General features: G+C 48.5%; 1 protein-coding gene across 3 annotated transcripts in view; it reads right to left on the bottom strand.

Moving 5' to 3' along the window:
• The window catches only part of GRHL1 (grainyhead like transcription factor 1), a 56,358-nt gene extending 40,360 nt beyond the window's left edge, over nt 1–15,998 (bottom strand). For 2 of the 3 annotated variants that reach the window (XM_075341103.1, XM_075341105.1), the window contains exons 1-6: nt 15,650–15,867; nt 3,876–4,065; nt 2,852–2,922; nt 2,159–2,546; nt 1,498–1,574; nt 1,012–1,168 (exon numbers count right to left, since the gene is read on the bottom strand). In XM_075341103.1, coding sequence (XP_075197218.1) covers nt 1,012–1,168; nt 1,498–1,574; nt 2,159–2,546; nt 2,852–2,922; nt 3,876–4,065; nt 15,650–15,684 — 918 coding nt within the window. In that variant the 5' untranslated portion in view covers nt 15,685–15,867. The other variant, XM_075341104.1, reaches the window with a different exon arrangement.
• Between the last annotated feature and the right edge of the window lie 11,104 nt (nt 15,999–27,102).

Raw genomic sequence — 27,102 nt, 5'->3', positions numbered from 1 at the left:
TGCAGCTATTACTGTTTATATCGCAATTTTAACCTCATGCTTTATAAATGCTACAATTGTTGTTATACACACGCCTAGTGATTTGTGTTGCCGACTCTATATTGTGCCAGTCCTTTTTGTATTAAAATAATATATATTTATATTATATATATTTTGCACCATACTCTTGTCTTGTTCTCCTGTTTTCTCTGTCTTTAGAGTGTGCCATGTAGGTATAATGTTCTGGTTTTCCTACTGTTTTATTTGGGATTTCCTCATTATAGCTGTTCAAAATACCCTATCTTTTCCAATAACAAAATATAAGATGCAGTAAGATGCGATTAGCAGCATCTTCTTTCCCTCGCCCTATTGAAATACATAAACATCCCATGCGGAGCCTTTTTGCACAAACATCATGTATTTATCAAAGGTTTAAAAGCTTAAATGTATTGCACATTTATTTGGAAGAGTGCTAAGGAGATTGCTATGTTGTCCAGCAGAAATTCAATATATTCAGTCAGATTTGACTCTACATATACAGATTACAGATTAAAGGGAATCTGTCAGCAGGCTTTTGCAACCTCATCTGACAGCAGCATGATGTCGGAGTAGAGTCCCTGAATCCAATGATGTATCACTTAGATAACTGGGTGCAGCAGTTCTGAATAAGAGTTTTTAGATTTAGCAAAGCAGCAGAGCTGAGAGAGCCTCCCCCGCCTACAATAGGCTCTGTATGTACAATGTCTGTAGACAGTGAGCTGCTAATCACAGCAAGGGGCGTGTCAGAATAGCTGACCTCTATCTGACCAAGTCCAGCAATGATGGTCCCATGGAGCCAATACAATTAACACTGGCATGGACCTTGATAAGAGAGACATTGCTGAAATCTATTTTTCAATACCTGCATCATGCGGTCTTCAGATTACATAGCAAAAATCTGCTGACAGATTGCCTTTAATAATGTAAGCAGTCATGTAAGATATTGGTATATCATTCTTCTTTGCCCTCAAATTCCAGCCAAGTAAAACGTACCCGGACTTTGCTAATCGGATGATGGATCCCTTTGTTACTACCAATTTCCTTCAATGTGATTGGATAAAATTGACCCTTGTTCAGATAGGTCATAGTGCTGTCTCCTGGCTTTGGTCGGAGAGACTTAGAGGCTTCAAGTGTATATTCAAAATTATTCCTGTATTAAAAGATAAAAAAAAAAAAAAAAGTGTAAGGAAACAAAAGAAGAAAGTGCTCACATCACGGATATCTCATCTCCCGAGACTACACTGGTCACCGCTTTTGGTCCTTCTCAACTCATAGGGAATGACCAACGAGACGAATCAGTGACTAAGCGCTGTGGACACCGATTGGCAGAGCAGTTATGTGCGGGGCATTAACAGGATCCAGGTAATAGAGACCAAAAGGGAACTTGGAAGAGTTAAAGTCAAGATGAGTTTCAATTGGATCAGGTTTTTCTTTTTTGACCCATACAGAAAGTTTACATTTTCTTTATATCAAACTCACCCAGAAACGGGATCAAAGACATAGTCATCAGAGCTCACGCTGCCCATCCGCAAGTTAAGATCGGAGGTAAAGAATACCTAAAATAGAAAAAGGATGTGAATGAAGAAATATTATGCCTGATGAAGGACATTATGTCCTCGAAACGCATTGCATGAAAAGTCCAATAAAGAATATTGTCTTCTACCGGCAGCGCTAAGAGTTTCGCCATTTTATTTAATTTGAATTTAAAATATAAAAAAGAAAAAACAAAAACAGAAGGATGAATAAGATAAAAGCACATAAACATCGCCCTTTTTACGATTGGGCAACATCTCATTTAAATGGTACAGTAGAAGACAAATTTAGATGTGTATTTCAACCAGAAACATCAACGGAAAGGTTTATCACCTTTCCGTTGATGTTTCTGGTTGAAATACACATCTAAATTGATACTAGATTGTGTGGGCCTGTCGTTCTACCATTTGCCAAAATCGGGGATTCCACTTCTCAAAGAGTTGGCCATGGCAGGGAGTAATATGAATGGAATGCCGGTAAAGAATGCGACCAATAAAAGTCAAGCAGAGCGATACGTGAAATGTTTCTGGCTGGATTACCCCTTTAATAATGCATATGTTTAGAGGATTTAAGTGAAACACCTCATTGGTTATTAAACTCCCTTTACCTCCTGAACATCTTCTTTGAAGGTCTCTGAGAATGTGGAGTCGGGGGTCCTCCTCTGAGAGTTGGGTGCTTGGCTGCTGGAGCTGTAGTGGTCGGAAGGAAGGTTACGATCAAAAGACACAATGCGTTCCACAGCCTCAGAATGGTATGCATTTGGTGGCATGCCCACAGTGAATCCATGGCTGTGGATTTCTGTTTTGATGGCATGAGTTGGCATCGATGTGATAGAGACTGTGGCAGTGGTGTCTGGGGCAGCCAGGTGACCCCTTTTGTCCAGGTGATTGGTCACGGGAAGTAAGATATTGAACGGCACGCTGGTCTTCAAAACTTGCACTCTATTTTCACCATTGCAAATCAAGGGGGATTCGTTCACTTGAGGCAGACCATTCCTGAAAAGAGAAGAAAAATATATAAAATTTTATGACTTGAAGTTCCATAGCGGCAAATGGCTACACCTGGGAAACGACAGGGAAAGGAATGTACACGTGAAGTATGGATGTGTAGGGTCCACCAGATAAAGATGATCAGAGCCCTGGTTGGCACCAACCCCGCAAAACTTATACCCATGATTATGATTTATCAGAAGTTCGTTCAACATTTCCATGCCAGAAGGAAAACACCTAGAGAACAACATGGCCAAGTGGAATGAAAAGCAACAATGTAAAAGCATGGCCAGTTTCTGTACATAACCAACCTTTTATTATGTTCTATCTCCGTATGTTCATGATCTTGTTTGGTTGAGGAATGCCTCCTGTCTCTGGGAACCTGTAAGACAGACATGGACCTTAGCAGAAAGCCAACCACATCATTAATGTTACTAGGTCTAATGAGCGCAGGGACTAGTCCCAAGGGCATTATATTCCCCGATTAGCCGGCCTCTTAGCATGCTAACCACACCTACAGGGGCGTACTAACAAGCTATTCAATTCAGCGTCATGAGCGGGGCCGCATGTACCTGTGTTCACTGTGACCGCACTGGTGAATGCCGCTTCTGAATGCCTGCGCATGAGTTGAAGTGCTGAGCATTCCGAAGCGCGGTCACAGCTGACCAGATTCTGCCAGCTCCAGCACCCTCTGATGCTGCAGAGGCTCCTGAAAGAGGACAGTTCAGGCTCACGGCTTCACCATGCAGCTGGTCCGAACAGTCAGTCTTCAGTAGTGCACCATTCCCCTGGCATGGAAGAAGCTTGGATGCTACGGAGGGGTGCACTCCTCAAGACAGAACAACTGTTAGATCATACACATTAGATGAATATCTGCCTTAGCCGCCAATCTCAAAGCAATTGAAGGTCACACAAATGTCCATGGGGGATGTCCTGATCCTCCTGCTAAAGAAGAGCTTCTTGTGTTGAATTTTAGCATGCCCGAGCTCTTAACGGAGAAAAAAAAAAGCCTCCAGAGGCATCTGGAAGACCCTTTCCTCATTGAGAATACATGCATGTATATGCGGCAGAGAAGTAAACCCTACAGCTACTGAGCGTGTATGGCCACCATGAGATAAGTAGCGTAGCTGTAGCCATTAGGGCTGCAAACATTACAACGTGTCCATTAAACCTTGATGGCCTATAATAAAGGCGGTGAAATGGTGCTATGACGTAATGTAGAAGTGGTAGATTAATCTTTTGCTCCACACATAAATTGACTACATAATATACATAGATGTGCCAAATTTAGTCATGGGGATATCCAGAGAGGATCAAGTGTAACAATATCAGTACCTTGTAGTAGTCATAGAGGAGACCAAGTGCGGCAGCGCTGTCTTCGTCTCCATTGAGGCTCATCATGGCTTTGGTGGCTGCAGTCAGGGGATTCTGCAGGAACGTTTTCCAGGCCTCATCCTCGCTGCTGTTGTAGCCACCTCTCTGCTGATACATGGAGTCATTCTGGAGCACCAACACGGGCCGTTTACTGGAAGGACAGGGACCATACCGTTAATAGCTGTGATGAAGTACAAAAACTGTGCTGCATGCGATCAGCATTTTACACGTGTGAAGTTCTAAAAAGAGACTGACATGTTCTGAAATAAGCTGTAGAGAAAGAATAAAAACTCCTCTGATCAAATCAAGCCGGCAAAACCATCAATTGACGATAACCAACTAATAAATCAGAGAATAACATACTCAAGGTCAGAACGTCAGCAAAATTTCATATACTGCATTTATAGCGCCATCATAGTCTATACCGCTTTACAGACATCATCATCACTTTCCCCAATGGGGATCACAATTTACATTCCCTATCTGTATGTCTTTGGAGTATGGGAGGAAACCTGAGAACCCGGAGGAAACCCACAAAAACAGGGGGAGAACATACACACTCCTTGCAGATGTTGTCCTTTGTGGGATTTGAACCTAGGACCCCAATGCTGCCACCGGCACAGGGCTCCCGACTGAGCCACCGGCACAGGGCTCCCGACTGAGCCACCGGCACAGGGCTCCCGACTGAGCCACCGGCACAGGGCTCCCGACTGAGCCACCGGCACAGGGCTCCCGACTGAGCCACCGGCACAGGGCTCCCGACTGAGCCACCGGCACAGGGCTCCCGACAGCCACCGGCACAGGGCTCCCGACTGAGCCACCGGCACAGGGCTCCCGACTGAGCCACCGGCACAGGGCTCCCGACTGAGCCACCGGCACAGGGCTCCCGACTGAGCCACCGGCACAGGGCTCCCGACTGAGCCACCGGCACAGGGCTCCCGACTGAGCCACTGTCTTGCCCATAATCAAGGAATATGGACAGGGTTCTTGAAAGGATCACCAACCCATCCCCCGTCTACATACAAGGTCATGATGTTATCCGTCTACATGAACTAGAATTTGAGATAGGATTACAAAAGGAACAAAGGGCCACTTTTGCTCTAATTAGAAAGATTTCAGAATCATGGACAATAGCATTGTGATCACTTTGCCACCTACATTAGAGAGAAAAAAAAAAAAAAAAAAAAAACACAAACAAAAACAACACCACATACACACCCATCCTGTTTACTGACCGCGTTCCTATACATAACATCTCCCAAATGAGGATTCATTATGCGTATAAAAACAGGAAAAAAAACCCCACACACAATGACAGGTGAAACTCAGATCTTCTGTTCATTACAAAAGGAGGAGGTCTCCTCGTAGGGCCGGTAACGTCTGCGGCCACCACTGATGCATTCATTAAGAAGCTCGCGACTTGTTTGTAAAGAATGGTGACTGTTTTGGGTTGGTCCAACAAAGGCTTAATAACAATGAGCCACAAAGCAGCATAAAAAGTTTCGTCCCAGTTATCTGACACTTTCAAGTCCAGGCAGGGATTCAATGCAGATGTATAGAGTCACCAGGAGCTCGTAGAAGATATTCCAAAGCATTTTAACTGGGGATTGTCTATAGTGGCCATTGTGCCGAGTGTACAGATTGTCCTCACAGAATGGGTATACAGGGCCATGGACGAAGCTTTTATTGGAAATTCACTTTAGTAATGTTCCTCTGTTTGCCACAGTTTACTGTTCATTTGAGGTTTAGGTCATTTGCACATCAAAAAGAGCAATAAAATGCAGCCAGCTGAAAGATGCGGAACCATGATAGGGACATTAACATGCAATCCTCACTGGTCACCAGTCCCAGGAATGGCTATCCACAGGTCACAGCAAAACATTAACTGGAGCCGAGGAAAGCAACTGTACAACAGCGGTTTATAGAAAAGGAGTCACTGGAATATTCACAAGACCAATAGCCGTTAGGGTGAAGCCATGTCGAAGGCCTAAATCACAAGTCCAATCATCATCCATTTGAAACAAGCAAAAAAAGATGAAAACAAAATAAAAACAAAAAACAGGAATTATACCTAGATAGAAGGAAAAAAAAAAAAATTAAAAATGGAATAAAATTTGTAATATATATATATATATATATATATATATATATATATATATATATATATATATATATATATATATATATATATATATATATAGACACACACACACACACACACACACTTTCCATAGACTTTCAAGGTTTAATTTTTAAAAAAAAACGGATCAAGTTGAGATCCCCCAAGAAATGACGCCCAACATTTTCGCGCAACTGGTGACATCTCCTGTTGTTGACGTTACGGCCACAAAACCTGGGCTTCTACCAAAGCCAAACTTGGCTCTCCATTGATACTGGATCCACGTATCAGCCATCTTAAACCAGCCTCGCACTACAGATACAAGCATTGCCGACTATAAAGTTCGATGCACACAGAACAGATCGCAATCAGATTATTTCCAATGTGTACGCCGCATTGACTCATTTCAATTTGGGGGTGGATTTGCAGTGCCAAATTTGCTACGAATCAAAAAACAATAAAGAGCAAAAGCACAAAATAGTGTCTTAGCTGGTATAAATGGAATAAAAGAGAAAAGGTCACCTGTTCAAGGTGTGTGACACAACAAGATATAGGCCTAATAATGGAGCAGCTGCTGCAGATACAGTGCACAGGACAGTGCAGGAAAAGGACAGAAGACGTGTTCACTCCGCACTGCTGCTGAAGACTTTTCAGGGGAAGATCCAGGACACACCGCTGGAGATAGTGGTTTTCATTCACCGCATTTCAAAGCCATTACAAGCTTCTTCTTGAAGAAAAAAAAGAACCACAGTACCCTGCACTTTGAGCACTCGAGCATTTTTCTGGGAAATCCTCCGGAAATATACAAGTCCTCCATTCACTTCCATTATACTCGAGCTGCGCCCATCCGAGTATCCAACTGCTCTTAGCGAGTGCTCAAAATTCGAGCATGGGAGTGCTCACTCATCACTAGTTACGAGTACCGAGCACCCGAGCATGGTAGTGCCCGCTCATCACTAGTTACGAGTACTGAGCACCCGAGCATGGTAGTGCCCGCTCATCACTAGTTACGAGTACTGAGCACCCGAGCATGGTAGTGCCCACTCATCACTAGTTACGAGTACTGAGCACCTGAGCATGGTAGTGCTCACTCATTACTAGTTACGAGTACAGAGCACCCGAGCATGGTAGTGCCTGCTCATCACTAGTTACGAGTACCGAGCACCCGAGCATGGTAGTGTTCGCTCATCACTAGTTACGAGTACAGAGCACCCGAGCATGGTAGTGCCCGCTCATCACTAGTTACAAGTACAGAGCACCCGAGCATGGTAGTGCCCGCTCATCACTAGTTACGAGTACTGAGCACCCGAGCATGGTAGTGCCCACTCATCACTAGTTACGAGTACTGAGCACCTGAGCATGGTAGTGCTCACTCATCACTAGTTACGAGTACAGAGCACCCGAGCATGGTAGTGCCTGCTCATCACTAGTTACTAGTGCCGAACACCCAAGCACGGTAGTGCCCGCTCATCACTAGTTACGATTACTGAGCACCCGAGCATGGTAGTGCCCGCTCATCACTAGTTACGAGTACTGAGCACCTGAGCATGGTAGTGCCCGCTCATCACTAGTTACGATTACTGAGCACCCGAGCATGGTAGTGCCCGCTCATCACTAGTTACGAGTACTGAGCACCTGAGCATGGTAGTGCCCACTCATCACTAGTTACGAGTACTGAGCACCTGAGCATGGTAGTGCTCGCTCATCACTAGTTACGAGTACTGAGCACCTGAGCATGATAATGCCCGCTCATGATTAGTTACCAGTACAGAGCACCCGAGCATGGTAGTGCCCGCTCATCACTAGTTACAAGTACAGAGCACCCGAGCATGGTAGTGCCCGCTCATCACTAGTTACGAGTACTGAGCACCCGAGCATGGTAGTGCCCACTCATCACTAGTTACGAGTACTGAGCACCTGAGCATGCTAGTGCTCACTCATCACTAGTTACGAGTACAGAGCACCCGAGCATGGTAGTGCCTGCTCATCACTAGTTACTAGTGCCGAACACCCAAGCACGGTAGTGCCCGCTCATCACTAGTTACGAGTACTGAGCACCCGAGCATGGTAGTGCCCGCTCATCACTAGTTACTAGTACCGAACACCCAAGCACGGTAGTGCCCGCTCATCACTAGTTACGATTACTGAGCACCCGAGCATGGTAGTGCCCGCTCATCACTAGTTACGAGTACTGAGCACCTGAGCATGGTAGTGCCCACTCATCACTAGTTACGAGTACTGAGCACCTGAGCATGGTAGTGCTCGCTCATCACTAGTTACGAGTACTGAGCACCTGAGCATGATAATGCCCGCTCATGATTAGTTACCAGTACAGAGCACCTGAGCATGGTAGTGCTCGCTCATCACTAGTTACGAGTACCAAGCACCCGAGCATGGTAGTGCCCGCTCATCACTAGTTACGAGTACTGAGCACCTGAGCATGGTAGTGCTTGCTCATCACTAGTTACGAGTACTGAGCACCCGACATGGTAGTGCCCGCTCATCACTAGTTATGAGTACCGAGCATCCGAGCATGGTAGTGCCCGCTCATCACTAGTTATGAGTACCGAGCATCCGAGCATGGTAGTGCTTGCTCATCACTAGTTACGAGTACTGAGCACCTGAGCATGGTAGTGCTCGCTCCTCACTAGTTATGAGTACCAAGCATGGTAGTGCTCACTCATTACTACTCAGATACTTTCCCTGCTTACTTGGATGGGAGGATAGTATCAGTCTTTACCCCATTATCCTTAATTAGTAAAGTCAAGTTAGACAATGCCATCATTCCTCTTAAAAGAAGATTTCAACATTGCATAAAATTGTGGGTAATAGTGTTATTACTTCACGTGTAACGGGAAAATCTGCCAGGTTATCTTCCTAAACCCCCTATTCCGCAGGAGCACACCCCGTGCCCGCACCAGTCCTGGGACCTGCACTAGATGCTGCATTCAAGCCCTAAGACTATAATAGCAATAATACAATACAGCGCAGATTGAATACCTGCTAAGAGCTAGTGGTTCACCTTACACGTGAAGTAAAGTGATCCCCGTCTAAATATGCCATGCTGTGAGGATTCTGGGTTTGGAGATATGACCCTGGGCAATGCTGATGGAATTAAGTATTTCCAGTGAAAACTTAATATTTCGCCTTACAATAGAGGCAGCGATTCACATGGTCTACTGTATGGAGATCAGCATTACAAAGGAGAAATCCATGAATCCTACACAACCGGTGAGGACATCCACAGATTAGGGTTACACAGTCACTACTGCTTAAAAGTTATATACATATGTACAAATGGGAGGCAGCACTCCATACACTGCAGAGAAAACAGCTTTATTGGTCCATGTGAGACACACACACACACACACACACACACACACACACACACACTATATATTATATTCTTAATTTTTAGGTTATTTTAGATCGGATGTCTTGACAGGATGAGGTCAATATTACTGATTATCCTGACTTTTTCCTGGTCTTTGAATTGATTATATGTCTCATTCAGATGCCCATTACGCCCGTTTCACACATAAGGCATTTCGCCGGATTGCCGGATCCGTCACACTCTCCAGTACAGTGTTTATACTGTACAATGGCGTCGCGGAAAGCTCCGGTCACATGACAGCATGTGACTGGAGGTTGCCGCGATGCCATTGTACTGTATTACACTGTACTGGAGTGTGACGGATCCGGCAATCCAGTGAAATGCCGTATGTGTGAAACGGGCGTAATGGACATCTGAGGGTCTTCAGTGTTTCATCAGTGTTTGGTCCATTCATCAGTTTTTTTATCATCCGTTATTTTCATGTAAGACTAAATTACAAAAGGTAATGTCTCATACATTACAATGTTAAATGGCAGACAGTGCACATAGATGCCATCCGTGTGCTGTCTGGAACTTTCTTAGGCCTATAGACTTGTATGGGCAGTTTTTATCTGCAACCCTTATCAAAAACAGACAAAGCTTCGTGATTTATTTTTTTTTTGGACACACGGACATGTGAACAGCGCTATAGATTTTAATAGCGGTAGCATTGTGGCTCAGGGGTCAACACTGTTGATTTGCATCTCTGGGGTCCTGGGTATAAATCCCACCAAGTATAAGTTCTACAAGCAGTTTGTATGGTCTAGAGTTGTTTGTGGGTGTTTCCTCAGATTTCCTCCCTCACTCCATAGACATAATAATAGGGGATTGTGTGAGCTGCAATGAGGACAGTGATGATGATGGTAATGATTATGATGATTAGCAATAAGCGGGCACCTACCATACACGGGTGCTTGGTACTTGTAACCAGCTCGGATGGGCATGAGTCATGTACAGACTATAATGGAAGTCAATGGGGAACTTGTGTGTTTTTCTGAGAAATCTTACAGAAAAATGCTCAAGTTCTCCGTTGACTTCAATTATACTTGGTAGACAACAGGCTCTGATCCGAGCATTAACTGCTCTTTACCAGTACAGAGTACCTGAGCATGATAGTGCCCGCTCATCACTACTGATAATGGCTATGTAGTGCTGTGGAATACGATGGTACAATATATGCAAGTGAAATAAATAATGAGTACGTGTTATCAGTGAAACCCGTGGGTTTCCTCCGGGTACTCCGGTTTCCTCCCACACTCCAAAGACATACAGATAGGGACTCTAGATTGTGAGCTCCAATGGGGACAGTGTTCCTGATGTATGTAAAGCGCTGCGGAATATGTTAGCGCTATATAAAAATAAAGATTTATTTATTTCATTTTTTTTATGTGAAAAACATGTCTGATTGAGACCTCAATGTCTGAGATGAGAAAGTAAAGGCCGCTTTACACGCAACGACATCGCTAACGAGATATCGCTGGGGGCACGGAATTCGTGACGCACATCCGGCCTTGTTAGCGACGTCATTGCATGTGACACCTATGAGCGACTGTTAACGATCAAAAATACTCACCTAATCATTGATTGTTGACACACCATTCATTTCCCAAATATCGTTGCTGGTGCAGGACGCAGGTTGTTCGTCGTTCCTGAGGCAGCACACATCGCTACGTGTGACACGCCGGGAACGACGAACATACCTGCGTCCTCTGGCAACGAGGTGGGCGTGTCGTTAATGCGGCTGGTCTCCGCCCCTCCGCTTCTATTGGTGGCCCGCTGTGTGACGTCGCTGTGACGCCGGCCGAACCTCCCCCTTAAAAAGAGGCTGTTCGCCGCCCACAGCGACGTCGCTAGGAAGGTAAGCATGTGTGACGGCTACTAGCGATATTGTGCGCCACTGGCAGCGATTTACCTGTGAAGCACAAACGACGGGGGGCGGGTGCTTTCACGAGCAACATTGCTAGCGATGTCGCAGCGTGTAAAGCAGCCTTAAGGAGACACAGAGGGTAGAGATACTTTTGGAGTGCTGCCATCTATTGTAACAAAACAAAAATAAAGTGTGGACTTTATTAGCCCATGTGGCAACATTTCAGCTGTTAACCAACCTTTCTTTTTTTTGGTAAAAGGTTTGTTAACAACCGAAACGTTGCCACATGGGCTAATAAAGTCCACACTTCGTTACTTTTGGAATCCTGCCTTCTTTCTTTCATCTATTCATTTGTCCCGGATTAAGCGGTTTTGGAAGGCTTTGCACCCAGTGTACTATTTTTTGAGAGTTTTTTGTGTTGTTTCAGTGATAGACAGATACAGATCTGCAGGATTCTGTTTTTCATTTGTACACAGGATCCTCCTGAAGGTATTGAAGAGGAAAAAAAAAACACAACAAAACCCACAACAGGTGTTTTTGTCTTGTGCACCCTCCCATCTCAGCATTCAGTTGAAACGCAAAAATGCCTCGGAGGTAATCTGCTGTTTTAAAAAGCTGTACACCAAGCCGGAATGATCACTCGGAGAGCGCCGGCTGCCAGGACGTCCTTTCCCACACACATTTGCAGTAAGGCTTATGAAATAAGTCATAAAACAAGAGGCTGCACCGACAAAAAACATTGTGTCGTTAAACTGTGAGCTGTCAGTGCTGCGTATACAGCGCAGGATTACACTGCGCCATTACAGGTTTCTTTTAAAAAAATAAAAAAAAAAAAAATCAAGTTTCTGTGTTATTTCCCAAACAGCGCCCCTCATGTCCATAGGAAGAATAAACACAAGATTTTTCTCTAATCTTTAAAATTACACACATGCATATAGTAGCAATAGTAACCTACTACTAATCCTGAAGAATAAATTAATCAAATTGCTATATAAAATCAAGTAGCATTTATCTATCATTACTTATCCAGATCAAAAACGCTTATGAACAGACCTTCATGGGAAACAACGTGTGAAACCCCAGAAAAAAAAAAAAAAAAAAAAAATTAGTAATTTTAAAATATATATTACACACACCATAATACACACTTTTACATATATATTTAATAATCTATTATATATCAAATACACTTTCACCGAAGGTAATAGGGCATTATAAATTTTCTTTTTTAGGAATATGGTAAAAATAAAACAAAATGGGAATAAAAAGATTATATATACCGTATATATCTTTCTATTCTCATCTTCGTTTATTTTTGTTACCATACTCCTAAAAAGAAAATCTATAATGCCCTATTACCTTCTGTGAAAGTGTAATAATATATATATATATATATATATATATATATATATATATATATATATATATATATATATATATATATATATATATATTTTATTTTATGCACAGATAGAAATACACACGTTTGTACCGTATTTCAACGCACTTGTAATAAAAAAAAAATATAAATATACACACACATACATAGAAAATTTCTGTAACTAGAATGTAGTTTTGTCTTGAAGATGACACCCTATTTCTTGTCCTGAGCTGCTATACTTCCCATTGCCATGACATTTTACAGCCATCACCAGGAGACGTCATTTCTCATTTTGGGAACAACCTGCCCAGTATAAGTCCTCAGCTGTGACTCATGGGTATAAGTGGAGGGGAGCAGCTTTAGGACTATTTTCACACAATTTTATGGAAGCTTTGGGTTTTAGGAGACCTGGGAACCACCTCTTCGCCATTAGATCCTTGACTAGAAAGCAGAGCAAACAACTGACCTGAAGGAGGATCTTACAAGGAAATTATAAGGAAAAACACCAAAAACAATCGCCGCCCTCGAAGTCTTTGTTTGGATCAGTTTCTACGGATTTGGGGGACTAAGAGCTGATGGCAGACACTAATTGTTTTACTATTATTCTTCTATGACCAACGCCTTGCAGGGCTCAGGTTTCATCCAACTTTATCAACCTTGAAGATACTTTCACAAGGGGAAGGGGATCCTGCTGAGATTCACACCCGTGCGACCCATGTCATGCCAACCACAAATGTGCCACCCTGGATGGGCGCTATGGGATGGTGAAACATCACAAATGTAACGTGCACTTTATGTCAATAAACAGACACAAAAGAATCACAACAGAGCTGGGAGCTTGTCACTGTCAGGCCTCCATATGAGCGCAGAAAGGTTTTATGAGATTTTACTGTTCCTCGGACGCTGGTAAAGAAGAAAGCCTTGTCAGAATGCACATTGTGGTTGTAAAGGAGTTTCCTTTTATAGGGAATTCACCTGTTTGACTTCTGTACTAGTGATCTTTCCTTTACTACAGGTGCCAGTTATATGACATGGGCACAAAATGCACTAAGGAGCTGGGCAGAGGAGGGCACAAAATGGACTAAGGAGATGGGCAGAGGAAGGCACAAAATGGACTAAGGAGATGGGCAGAGGAAGGCACAAAATGGACTAAGGAGATGGGCAGAGGAAGGCACAAAATGGACTAAGGAGATGGGCAGAGGAAGGCACAAAATGGACTAAGGAGACAGAAGAGGGCACAAAATGGACTAAGGAGATGGGCAGAGGAAGGCACAAAATGGACTAAGGAGATGGGCAGAGGAAGGCACAAAATGGACTAAGGAGATGGGCAGAGGAAGGCACAAAATGGACTAAGGAGACAGAAGAGGGCACAAAATGGACTAAGGAGATGGGCAGAAATGGTTAAAAAAAAGAAGAAAAAAAAAAGATGTGAAACGGATTAGAACTATGATCTTATATTATAGGTATTAGTACAGATACGAGATATACCCGAAAATATCAGTATCGGACCTATAGAAGAGAGACATTCTACATAATCTGTACAGACCTGGGAGATAATGACCCATTATACATCTATAGGGACGCATGTTCGGCGTCCTATATACAATATATCTATTATAGGAATTTAGGTCTATAAAGCTTATTACACCCATTATAGATCTATAGGGACGTATGTTCGGTGTCCTATATGCAATATATCTATTATAGGAATCTAGGGGCATATAGATGTATAAAGCTGATTACACAAATGGGAATAGAAACAAAGTCAGAATTATAAAATATATCTTTCACATATTACAGATTATTTGGATGATAAGGACTGAGCCTCCACTGATCATACTCCATCGGCTGATCCAGCAGCCCTCAGCCCCCCCCCAACCCTCAGCCATCCCCCCAAACTCCGCAGTCCTTAGCCCCCTACCCCCCCCCCCTCGGCCATCCCCCCCAATCCTCATTCCTCCCTGCAGACCCTCAGCCATCCCCCGCAAACTCCGCAGACCCTCAGCCATCCCCCCAATCCTCAGCCATCCCCCCCAATCCTCATTCCTACCTGCAGACCCTCAGCCATCCCCCGCAAACTCCGCAGACCCTCAGCCATCCCCCCAATCCTCAGCCATCCCCCCAATCCTCAGCCATCCCCCCCAATCCTCATTCCTCCTCGCAGTCCTCAGCCATCCCCCAAATCCTCAGCCATCCCCCAAATCCTCATTCCTCCTCGCAGTCCTCAGCCATCCCCCAAATCCTCAGCCATCCCCCCAATCCTCATTCCTCCTCGCAGTCCTCAGCCATCCCCCAAATCCTCAGCCATCCCCCCAATCCTCATTCCTCCTCGCAGTCCTCAGCCATCCCCCAAATCCTCAGCCATCCCCCCAATCCTCATTCCTCCTCGCAGTCCTCAGCCATCCCCCAAATCCTCAGCCATCCCCCCAATCCTCATTCCTCCTCGCAGTCCTCAGCCATCCCCCCAATCCTCAGCCATCCCCCCAATCCTCAGCCATCCCCCCAATCCTCAGCCATCCCCCCAATCCTCATTCCTCCTCGCAGTCCTCAGCCATCCCCCAAATCCTCAGCCATCCCCCCAATCCTCATTCCTCCTCGCAGTCCTCAGCCATCCCCCAAATCCTCATTCCTCCTCGCAGTCCTCAGCCTTCCCCCCAAATCCTCAGCCTTCCCCCCAAATCCTCAGCCTTCCCCCCCAAATCCTCAGCCTTCCCCCCCAAATCCTCAGCCTTCCCCCCCAAATCCTCAGCCTTCCCCCCCAAATCCTCAGCCTTCCCCCCCAAATCCTCAGCCTTCCCCCCCAAATCCTCAGCCTTCCCCCCCAAATCCTCAGCCTTTCCCCCCAAATCCTCAGCCTTCCCCCCCAAATCCTCAGCCTTTCCCCCCAAATCCTCAGCCTTCCCCCCAATCCTCAGCCTTCCCCCCAATCCTCATTCTTCCTCAGCCTTCCCCCCAATCCTCAGCCTTCCCCCCAATCCTCAGCCATCCCGCAGACCTGTGCTGGGGTGACCGCAGATGGTGCAGCTCCATTACTCCGGATGCACCTGTGGGGCGGCAGCGGCCGGCGCTGTCAGTGTCCCGGAGGATGCGGCCGGCGCTGTCAGTGTCCCGGAGGATGCGGCAGGTGCACCTGTCCGGGGAGGCGGCGGCAGTGGCATCTCCGCTCCGGGATGTGGGAGCACCGGACAGCTGGCACAGCGCATGGCACGCTCGGCCCCGGATCACTTACTTGTCGTAGTCTTGTGTCATGCTGTCGCCAGTGTCGGTGGAACTGGACTTTCTAGTTGGGACAGATCTGTCGCTGGGGACGGGAGCCCGGGCGCTGCACAAACGGGTTTAGTCGGCTTTTCTCGCTTTTTGAGCTTGGCTGTGATTGAGAGGGAGGTTTACTGACTGCAAAACTTCTGATTGGCTGGCGGCTACCCCCTTGGAGGGGGCGGGGACACTTTTCTGCGCGGTGATTGGCTGCTGACAAAGGTAGAGCCGCGCAACGTTCCAAAGGGATCGAGTTTCCTGTAGAAGCTGTCAGAAAGGAGCGAGAGGAGGGCAGCGTCCGACAGAGGAGCCGGGCTCAGCGGAACCGGTACCGGCACTGCGGGGATCACATGCCAGGCGGGCACCGCATCACATCTCCTCTGGGCGCCGGCACCCACAGACCTGAAGGCTGGCACTGAGCGATCTAGACACTGGACTCTGGTCATCACATCACAGCTGGAGGAGGACACTGGCACTGACAGGACCAGACCATGGATTTCATCACATCGTTTGCCTACTGGACCCTGATATATACACATCCTTTTACGCATGGACCCTGGCATTTTGGGCCTCACTTCCCAGATGGATTCTGAGATTTTGGGCATCAAATTCAATCTGGACATTGGCACTGAGAGAGATGGATAATGACATTTACAGCATTAGCTGAAAACTAGACATTCAGAATTCAGAGAATCTCCTTTCAGCTGGGCCTTGGCACAGAAATAAAAAATGGATATTGGCATGCATGGCATAATGTACCCTGTAAGTCACTGGCATTCAGAACCTTACATTTTAGCTGGACCCTGGCACTGAGAGCACTGGACACTGGTAAATCAGGAAGTCACATCTGGATTTTGTCACTGATTGGCAGTGGATCAAATCTCAACCTAACATCACCACCAAATACATAATGCCAGATCATCTGCAGGACGCCATTAAAGGCAAAATATCATAAATGGACAATGGAATAAAGAGCATCGCATCTGGGCACTGTGTGAACCAGACACTGGCATAGAGGGCATCACAGCTGGGCATTGAGAGAACCAGACACTGGCATAGAGGGCATCACAGCTGGGCACTGAGAGAACCGGACACTGGCATAGAGGGCATCACAGCTGGGCACTGAGAGAACCGGACACTGGCATAGAGGGCATCACAGCTGGGCATTGAGAGAACCAGACACTGGCATAGAGGGCATCACAGCTGGGCATTGAGAGAACCGGACACTGGCATAGAGGGCATCACAGCTGGGCATTGAGAGAACCAGACACTGGCATAGAGGGCATCACATCTGGGCACTGTGTGAACCGGACACTGGCATAGAGGGCATCACATCTGGGCCCTGAGAGATCCGGATACTGGCATAGAGGGCATCACAGCTGGGCACTGAGAGAACCGGACACTGGCATAGAGGGCATCACAGCTGGGCATTGAGAGAACCAGACACTGGCATAGAGGGCATCACAGCTGGGCATTGAGAGAACCAGACACTGGCATAGAGGGCATCACAGCTGGGCATTGAGAGAACCGGACACTGGCATAGAGGGCATCACAGCTGGGCATTGAGAGAACCGTACACTGGCATAGAGGGCATCATAGCTGGGCACTGAGAGAACCGGACACTGGCATAATGGGCATCACAGCTGGGCACTGAGAGAACCGGACACTGACATAGAGGGCATCACAGCTGGGCACTGAGAGAACCGGACACTGACATAGAGGGCATCATAGCTGGGCACTGAGAGAACCGGACACTGGCATAGAGGGCATCATAGCTGGGCACTGAGAGAACCGGACACTGGCATAGAGGGCATCACAGCTGGGCACTGAGAGAACCGGACACTGGCATAGAGGGCATCATAGCTGGGCACTGAGAGAACCGGATGCTGGCAGAGATGGCATCACAGCTGGGCACTGAGAGAACCAGACACTAGCATAGAGGGCATCACAGCTTTGCACTAAAAACCGGACGCTGGCATAGCGGGCATCACAGCTGGGCACTGAGAACCAGATACTGGCATAGAGGGCATCACAGCTAGGCACTGAGACAACTGGACGCTGGCATATAGGGCATCACAGCTGGACACTGAAAGAACTGGTTGCTGGCATAGAGGACATCACAGTTGGGCACTGAGAGAACCAGATACTGGCATATAGGGCAACATACCTGGGCACTGACAACCGGACATCGGCATAGAGGGCATCACAGCTGGGCACTGAGAACTGGACACTGGCATAGATGGCAACACAGTTGGGCACTGAGACAACTGGATGCTGGCTTAGAGGGCATCATAGCTGGGCACTGAGAGAACTGTAAACTGGCATAGAGGGTATCACAGCTGGGCACTGAGAGAACTGGAAACTGGCATAGAGGGTATCACAGCTGGGCACTGAGAGAACTGGAAACTGGCATAGAGGGCATCACAGCTGGACACTGACAGAACCGTACGCTGGCATATAGGGCAACACACCTGGGCACTGAGAACCGGAAACTGGCATAGGGCATCACAGCTGGGTACTGAGACAACTGGACGCTGGCATAGAGGGCATCACAGCTGGGCACCGAGAGAACCGGACACTGGCATAGAGGGCATCATAGCTGGGCACTGAGAGAACCAGACACTGCTATAGAGGGCATCACAGCTGGGCACTGAGAGATCCAAACACTGGCAGAGAGGGCAGCACAGCTGGGCACTAAGAACTGGCATAGAGGGCATAACAGCTGGGCACTGAGAGATCCGGACACTGGCATAGAGGGCATCACATACTGAACCACTAACACTCCAGTGGAAAAATCGCAGTTCTGCTTGAACTAAGAAGTCATTTTCCCTTTGCACCCTCTTTTTTCGTGTCTAACCAACAATAAAAGTGCGTAACTTTTGAGCCTACAAAATAAAAACTCCTAATACATAATCACATAATACACAGCAGGGACACATATATAAGATTATCTCAGCACAGGAACATTTTTTAACCACATCTAATTGTGGAAATTATTATTATTCCAAGATCTATTCATTAAAATGAACTTTTATTTATTTATTTTGGGGGGGGGAAACACCTTTAGGGCTCATGCGCACATTGCATATTGCATGCATTTACGCTGCATCTAGCACTGTAGCGTAAATGCATGCATCCTGCGTCGCCTGCACAATCTATGAAGATTGTGCATGAGACGCGCGCACGTTGCTTTTTTGAACGCAGCGATTTGGGTGCTAAAATTTTGACCCAAATCCGTGCGTTCATAAAATGAGCAAGTCAATTATTCCGTGCCCTATGGATGCAGCCCCCGCTCTGTCTATGGTGGGGGCAGCAGCTATAGCGCATGAAATCGGCATCTATTCTGCAGACACACTACATCCATTATGCAGTGTTTCTGCAGCGTTTTGAAGCGCACATGTGCTGACAAATCACTGCAGAATATTCAGCATGGACGTGCGAACAGGCCCTTAAGTAGAAGCTGAATGGAGCAGCATAGCTGTAGGCATCCGCTGACACTGACAGATAACTCTTTAAAGTACAGTGCTCAGCTATTTCCATCTCCAAGATCCTATCCCAATATTTAGTAGGTATAATAATAATAATAATAGTAGCAAATACCTCCAATTAGAAATGTAGTATAGTTCTCCTGATTCACTGTCACTTACCTCATGTTTAGGACATTGCAGGACCTTGGGTATCCATGGTTATGACCATGCGTATAGTCACAGTTAGTTAGCTAGTTGCTCATAACCATGGCTACCTAAGGTCCTGCAATGCCCTGCACATGAGGTAAGCAACATAGTGAATCAGATGAGCTATACTACATTTCTAATTGGAGGTATTTGCTAATATTATTATTATACCTGCTGTATATTGGTATAGGATGTTGGAGATGGCAATAACCCTTTAGCATCTTCGACAGCCCCATAAACGCCGCTGTATCTATCCTGCTATAGATATGAGATGCCATAGCAACTATTAGAAATAAACCCCAAAAAGAAGAAAATGCAGGCCCATGAAGTAAAAAAAATTGCTAATACATTAAAAAAAATAAGAAAAGGCATATAAATGTGACCAAACAGGTAAAGACAAAGTAAAACGTTTGGGGGACAGCCAGCAGGTAATGCTGGATACAGTTACATAGGCCAACATGCAACTCAAGGGTATATTATAGTAATCCAACTGGCATATATACTGACATAATATAGCAGAAATGGTGACTGGATTAGTGATGAGCGAGCACTCCCATGCTTGTGTCCTCCGTACATGTAACTAGTGATGAGCGGGCACTCCCATGCTTGTGTACTCTGTACTTGTAACTAGTGATGAGCGGGCACTCCCATGCTTGTGTACTCTGTACTTGTAACTAGTGATGAGCGAGCACTCCCATGCTTGTGTACTCTGTACTTGTAACTAGTGATGAGCGAGCACTCCCATGCTTGTGTCCTCCGTACATGTAACTAGTGATGAGCGAGCACTACCATGCTCGGGTCCTCGGTACTCACTAAGGCCCTGTGCCCACGCTGCAGATTTTGACACAGATTTTCAGAAATCTGCAGCAAAATCTGCACGCCCATTGTGAAGCCAGCAAAGTCTATGAGAATTGAGAAGTGCTGTGCCCACATTAAGTATTTTTCCCTTGCGTATTTGGTGCAGATTTCTTTTTTTTCCTGCATCAAATCTGCACCAAATACACAAGGGAAAAATAAGCATCGTGGGCACAGCACTTCTGAATTCTCATAGATTTTGCTGGCTTCACAATGGGTGTGCAGATTTTGCTGCAGATTTCTGAAAATACGCATCAAAACTACACAGCGTGGGCACTGGGCCTAAGAGCAGTTGGAGGATCGGATGGGCGTGACTCGAGTCCCCAAGTATAACGGAAGTTAATAGGGGATTCAAACATTTTTCCAGATTTTCTGGAAAAATGCTTGCGTTCTTCATTGACTTCCATTATACTTGGGTACTTGAGTCACGCCCATCCTATCCTCCAACTGCTCTCAGTAAGTACAGAGAACCCAAGTTGGGAGTGCCCGCTCATCACTAGTTATGAGTACCGAGCACCCGAGCATGGTAGTGCTCGCTCATCACTAGTTACGAGTACCGAGGATCTGAGCATAGTAGTGCTCACTCATCTCTAGTTATGAGTACCGAGCACCCGAGCATGGTAGTGCTCACTCATCACTAGTTACGAGTACCGAGGATCTGAGTATGGTAGTGTTTGCTCATCACTTGTTACGAGTACCGAGGATCTGAGCATGGTAGTGTTCACTCATCACTAGTTACAAGTACTGAGCACCCGAGCATGGTAGTGCCCGCTCATCACTAGATTGGATCCAAGCAAAGTAAGCCTCCTATGGAGAAGTAAAGACAACAGGAACAAAATCCCTATATAAGAACAAGTAGCCAAAGAATGTAAGGCATAGGAAACCTGTCAAAGTAATGGGAAAAAAATACTATATAGGAAGACCAAAATAGCCTATGGGAAAATCCATACAAGACAAAATGCAAACAGTGCACATTATATGACATACCCACACAGAAAAAGCCGAGGCCAGTTCCATAAGAGGAAAGTGGTATTACTTCTTGGGCCTGCATTTTCTTCTTTTTGGGGTATATTACTGTTACACATATGGCCAATCTTCCAACCGGGAACCTCTTCACTATGCAATGAAGGGGGGGGGGGGTCGTAGCTGACAAGAAACATGATTTGAGGAATCCTGATGAGACAATCGGTGGCTAACTTAGCATTTTCATTTTCACTGTGTCACAAGTGTGGCGCCCCTGAGGCTTTCGTCGCCACAGAGGTACTGCGGTGTGGTCTCCCATCCTGGGTAAGAAGGGGGTCATCTACCGGTTCACAGACAAAACCTGCACACACCAATTGTTAGGTCACACACTGGGTCAGGGTTTACGGCAGGTACCCCATTAATGCTGGGAGTAGCGACCAGTATACCATTATGGGGCCTTAAGTCCCATTCACTATCCTAGAGGGTTGGAGCCAGGCAAGGGGGAGTGTAGGAGGAGTCAGTGGGTCAGTTAGGAAAAACCGGTTAGTTCAAGTTTGAACTAGGCATTCTGTCAGAGAAGTGACAGTGGACAGGAGTCTGTGACAGAAAGTCTGAGAGAAAGGAGTGAGGAGACTGGGTTTTTTGTGGTGAAGACTCTGGCGCCCTGCTAGGTCCAGGTGACACTGTGATGCCCTGGCCTATCAGGTCGTGACAAGGGTGCCGTGCAATCTGCCCTTCTGCATGGTACCCGCTCCTCCTTGGTTATGGGTCCTGTCAATTTGGTGTTGCTACCAAGAGGTGTACACAAATCCTGAGGTACACTCTGCACCACACCCACCAAACACCCATTGGGCAGCCTGAGGGGAATATGTCCGCCCAGATGGAGGGATGGAAGAGGGAGGGCAGAGATATCAGTTAGAGAGTAGAAGTTGAGCAGTAAGCAGCGTTGACAGGACAGGTCACGCTGTGGAGCTGGTCTCCTGTACCCGTCCCAGGTGCCAGACGGCCTGGCCAGAAGGAGCTGGAACCCCGGTCGCAGGGGGTAGTGGCATGGAGCACGGTGCTGCTACAGAGAGCAGGCCGTCTGCCTTGTGCTACAACCGGGCAGGGACCAGGGCAAGACGGGGTACGCGGACCCTAGGCTGGGAAGTAGCTTCACACAGCCCAGTAATTCACCCAACAGGAACGGAATCTTCAGAAACTGTTCCCCACCCACTCCAGAATCGGGGTACTAGCGCAACGAGGGGGATAGGACTTCCCACAACCGTCCAGAAAATCCCAAGCGTGAAACCTGAGAGCAAGCTCACCCTGCTAGCCACGCAGGTGAGCGGGACCCAAAACGCTTCAAGTGTAAGGGATCCACACGTAGGACACACAGTGCCAAGGGACAAGGCTTCAGGTCAACTTGCAACACCAAAAGGACACGGACCCAGCGTGCTCGCCCATGAAAAACAGGATACTCAAGAGTTTGGTTTACCTGGTGTCAGCGTCAGTGACTTTGGACTGTGTGAGTGTGACGCCCTGGGCAAGCCAGGGGTCACAGGTCACAACAACACACACACACCCCACATTCCCTGCAGGTACACCAGCTAACCTACAAATCCTTGTTGCCTTCCTCCAGAGGCTGGTGTCCACACCAGGGGGTGGAGCCAGGCGGTTGGTGTCCGCCCACCTAGGAGGTCACAGCTCTGGAGGCAGGAAGTACCAGGCAGATTAGCCCAGGCAGGGCTTGAGTAAACATCGAGTTGAGCCCAGGCAGGGCAAGTGTGAAGTCTAGCTGAGGGCTAGAGCGGAGTAAACAACCAAGTGAAAGGAGAAACAACAGAGTGTAGCTCAGGAGGGAGCGAGAGTGAAGTGAAACATCAGTGAAGTGACAGAAAGCCTGAAGTTGGTCTGTGGCTGTGTGCCCAGACGGAGTCAGCAAGGTCAGCAGACGGCGGTGAAGGTCTGCAGTGGGACTGTCTGGAGGTTACTGCAAGGACCCCGTTGGCTGTGTGCCCGGTGGTCTGGAGCGGATACAAAGGGCAGTCAGCACCAGAGCAGGGGCTTTTCGGATCCCAGCAAGGCTTGGAGTCGCTGTAAATTGCTAAATCCGTTAGTGAAGGGGACGTAGATCTCCCAACAAGCAAGTCCTGATTGACGGCAAAGGTCCAACCACAACGGGGAAACACCGCCACCGCCAAGGCACCAGTTTCCCAGGGCCGGCGCCTGCGGGCAAAGTGTGGAGCTCCTCCGGCCCAGATTGCAGTTGGGGAGCGGGAAACCGGTGGGAATCCATCGCTACCAAACAAACATTTCAGAGGTGCAGGGAAGAGACCGTCACCGCTAACTGCAGGGAACCGCAGCACCGTGAACCGTCCGAGGGACCCGTCCAACCAGCCGTTTGTTTACCGAGAACTGTGTCGTATTTACTGGCTGAGTGAGTATCTCCGTGCCGCAAGGCACAGCGCTGCCCCTGCGCCCCTGCACCCCACTGTGCCCCGGGATCACCAACCCCTACCCACGGAGGGACAACGCAACAACTGGCTGCTCCGCCTCACCATCCCCGGGACCTACACATAGAGCAGCGGTGGTGTACACTCAATCACCACAACCGTGGGTGGCGTCACGGACATTATCCCAACACCCCAAACCCCCCTTTCACTCACGGGCGAGGAGCGCCGCTAGAGAAACCCCCGGGATCCGGCCCACGGCTCGAGCCACCACTGAGCAGCCGCCGGACCCAAGCAGAAGGGGTGAGCGCGGTGTGCTGACACCCTCCTCCCCGCCCGCGACAACTTGGCGTCACGAACAGGATCCTACCGCTCTGCCGTTGGGTAGAGGTGCGCCTTGTTACCGCCGGAGGTATCCGGCAGAAAAATTGCAGAAGCCGCCATCTTTGGCGCGAAAAGTTCCCGCTCGAGCGTCTTCTCGAGCAGTAGAGGCGCGAAGGCCAAGACCCCGCCCCGAAAGAGGAAGGGACGGAAAGAGCTAAGGGGGACGCGATGGCGGCTGGACGCATGTAGCTGTGGCTATAAAAGCAGGGACGCCAGGACTCTGCAAACATACCGTTCCTGGAAGCAAAAAGAGAAGCCATCATGTGGATGCCGTCCCGCGACACCGTAGCCCCTGCGCCTGGAACCGCGGTGTGGGTGGAAATCCGAACCTCGCAGCTCTACCAAAGGCTGCAGGTCAGGATGCAGCTCCTCCTGGAGGAGTGGGAGGCCGACATGGCGGACGTTGTAGCCACCGTGCGGAGACGCGAGGAGGAGGCGGAGAAAGGGAGGGTGAGTGACCCACGTCCCGATGCCCTTGAGGGGCCGGTCATCGCGGCTGTGGGGCCCGGTCCAAGCCCTCTCCCCCCGTTACCTCCCTCGCCACCCGTCCCGGAGGCCGTGACCCCGCCATTAGGCCTGCTACCACCGCAACCGGTAGCAGTACCCAGCGTCCCCGCCCAAGCGGGCCGACCTGTAGCCGGAGCCCGCGGCACACCGGAGGTGTTACCGTGGAAGACGCCGAAAGTGGAACCGGAGGCATCCCATGAAACATCCCCCGAGCCGGAGCAGAAGACCCGTTCCGAGCGGAAGGCCCGGCAGCGAAAAGCCCCTATGCCCATCCCCCACACCTCGGCTGAGGCAGCGCCGGGTTGTTGTTGTAAGGCAGCGCCTAAGGCCATGACACCGCGGGATAAGCCGCCCACCTTCCTGACGGTGGGTAACGTTCTGGATGTCCCGCGGGGCCCGACCCGTGCGCCGGCGCCGGCAGCAGCGCCGTTTTGGGATAGGGCGCCGGTACCGCTGGGCCTGGAGATCGCCGAGAGGGAGCGGAAGAAGGCCGAACTGGTGGCCAGAGCGATCCGGGAGAAAGAACACCTCCGACAGGCAACTTCCCGTGCCCGAGGACCGTTGTACGTGGGGCAGGTGAGGCGGTTTGATGTCCGCCGGGGCTACGGATTCATATACGAACCGGGCCTGGAGGCCGAAGTTTTTGTACCCCGTCGGGACGTGAATGCCCACCTGCCTGAGGAGCATCCTGGCCGTAATCTGATGCCGGGAGATATTGTCCAGTACACGCGGTTCTTTGGGGAGCGGGGGTGGTTTGCGCTGGACGCTACATTGAAGGGCAGCCCAGAGGCCCGAGCAAGCGCCGCGCCCCCTCCCTTGGAAGGAGCACTGGAGCCTGGAAGTCCGGAGTAGGGCAGTGGATGCCCACAGCACCGTCCCCGTTGGGACCAGTACCGAGTTAAGTTTGTTTGTTTGTTTGGAAAAGATGATAAGTGAAATTACCGAAGAAGTTACCTGATTTATTGTGATTTGCAACCGGCTGGAGTCGGCACCGTTGTCCCCGTGGGGACCGTTTAAAAATGCATGGGAACTATCCATGGACAAGCCCGTGAACTTGCAGGGCAACCACAAACGTTAGTGGCTTGTAAATATGTTGGGTACCGTTACCGTTTTCCGCAGGCCGCCTCCGGAGAGGCAGGTTGGAGGGAGGGCCCTGAGCAGAGCAGGCTGGGGCCCAGCCACCAAAAGGACCGGTGGCTACCCTCTGGAGGGAAGGACAGATCCCGCTCGGGAACTGTGTGCTGGACTGTGGGTCAAGGGGTGCTGCCTGGGCTTTAGGGGCAGCATCAGGGCCAGGTTACTTGGGTGGGAGAGAGCGGAAACCGTAACCGTACACCGTTGCAACGTTAAAGTGATGTGCCTCCCGTTTTGGGAAGAGTTATTATTAAAAATGTATTTTACCGTATTATGTTATACCTTTTACTTTACAGAAAACAAAAAGGAAAATAAAACCGGTGTTGGACGGGCAGCCCGAGGACGGTCTGCGTTTTGCTAAGGGGGAATGTGACGCCCTGGGCAAGCCAGGGGTCACAGGTCACAACAACACACACACACCCCACATTCCCTGCAGGTACACCAGCTAACCTACAAATCCTTGTTGCCTTCCTCCAGAGGCTGGTGTCCACACCAGGGGGTGGAGCCAGGCGGTTGGTGTCCGCCCACCTAGGAGGTCACAGCTCTGGAGGCAGGAAGTACCAGGCAGATTAGCCCAGGCAGGGCTTGAGTAAACATCGAGTTGAGCCCAGGCAGGGTAAGTGTGAAGTCTAGCTGAGGGCTAGAGCGGAGTAAACAACCAAGTGAAAGGAGAAACAACAGAGTGTAGCTCAGGAGGGAGCTAGAGTGAAGTGAAACAGCAGTGAAGTGACAGAAAGCCTGAAGTTGGTCTGTGGCTGTGTGCCCAGACGGAGTCAGCAAGGTCAGCAGACGGCGGTGAAGGTCTGCAGTGGGACTGTCTGGAGGTTACTGGAAGGACCCCGTTGGCTGTGTGCCCGGTGGTCTGGAGCGGATACAAAGGGCAGTCAGCACCAGAGCAGGGGCTTTTCGGATCCCAGCAAGGCTTGGAGTCGCTGTAAATTGCTACATCCGTTAGTGAAGGGGACGTAGATCTCCCAACAAGCAAGTCCTGATTGACGGCAAAGGTCCAACCACAACGGGGAAACACCGCCACCGCCAAGGCACCAGTTTCCCAGGGCCGGCGCCTGCGGGCAAAATGTGGAGCTCCTCCGGCCCAGATTGCAGTCGGGGAGCGGGTAACCGGTGGGAATCCATCGCTACCAAACAAACATTTCAGAGGTGCAGGGAAGAGACCGTCACCGCTAACTGCAGGGAACCGCAGCACCGTGAACCGTCCGAGGGACCCGTCCAACCAGCCGTTTGTT

Source organism: Anomaloglossus baeobatrachus, chromosome 3 (genome assembly GCF_048569485.1).
Source record: "Anomaloglossus baeobatrachus isolate aAnoBae1 chromosome 3, aAnoBae1.hap1, whole genome shotgun sequence".
In the NCBI taxonomy this organism is placed as follows: domain Eukaryota; kingdom Metazoa; phylum Chordata; class Amphibia; order Anura; family Aromobatidae; genus Anomaloglossus; species Anomaloglossus baeobatrachus.
Note: the sequence above shows the minus strand (reverse complement) of the source record. Positions and strands in the feature narration are given on the sequence as shown.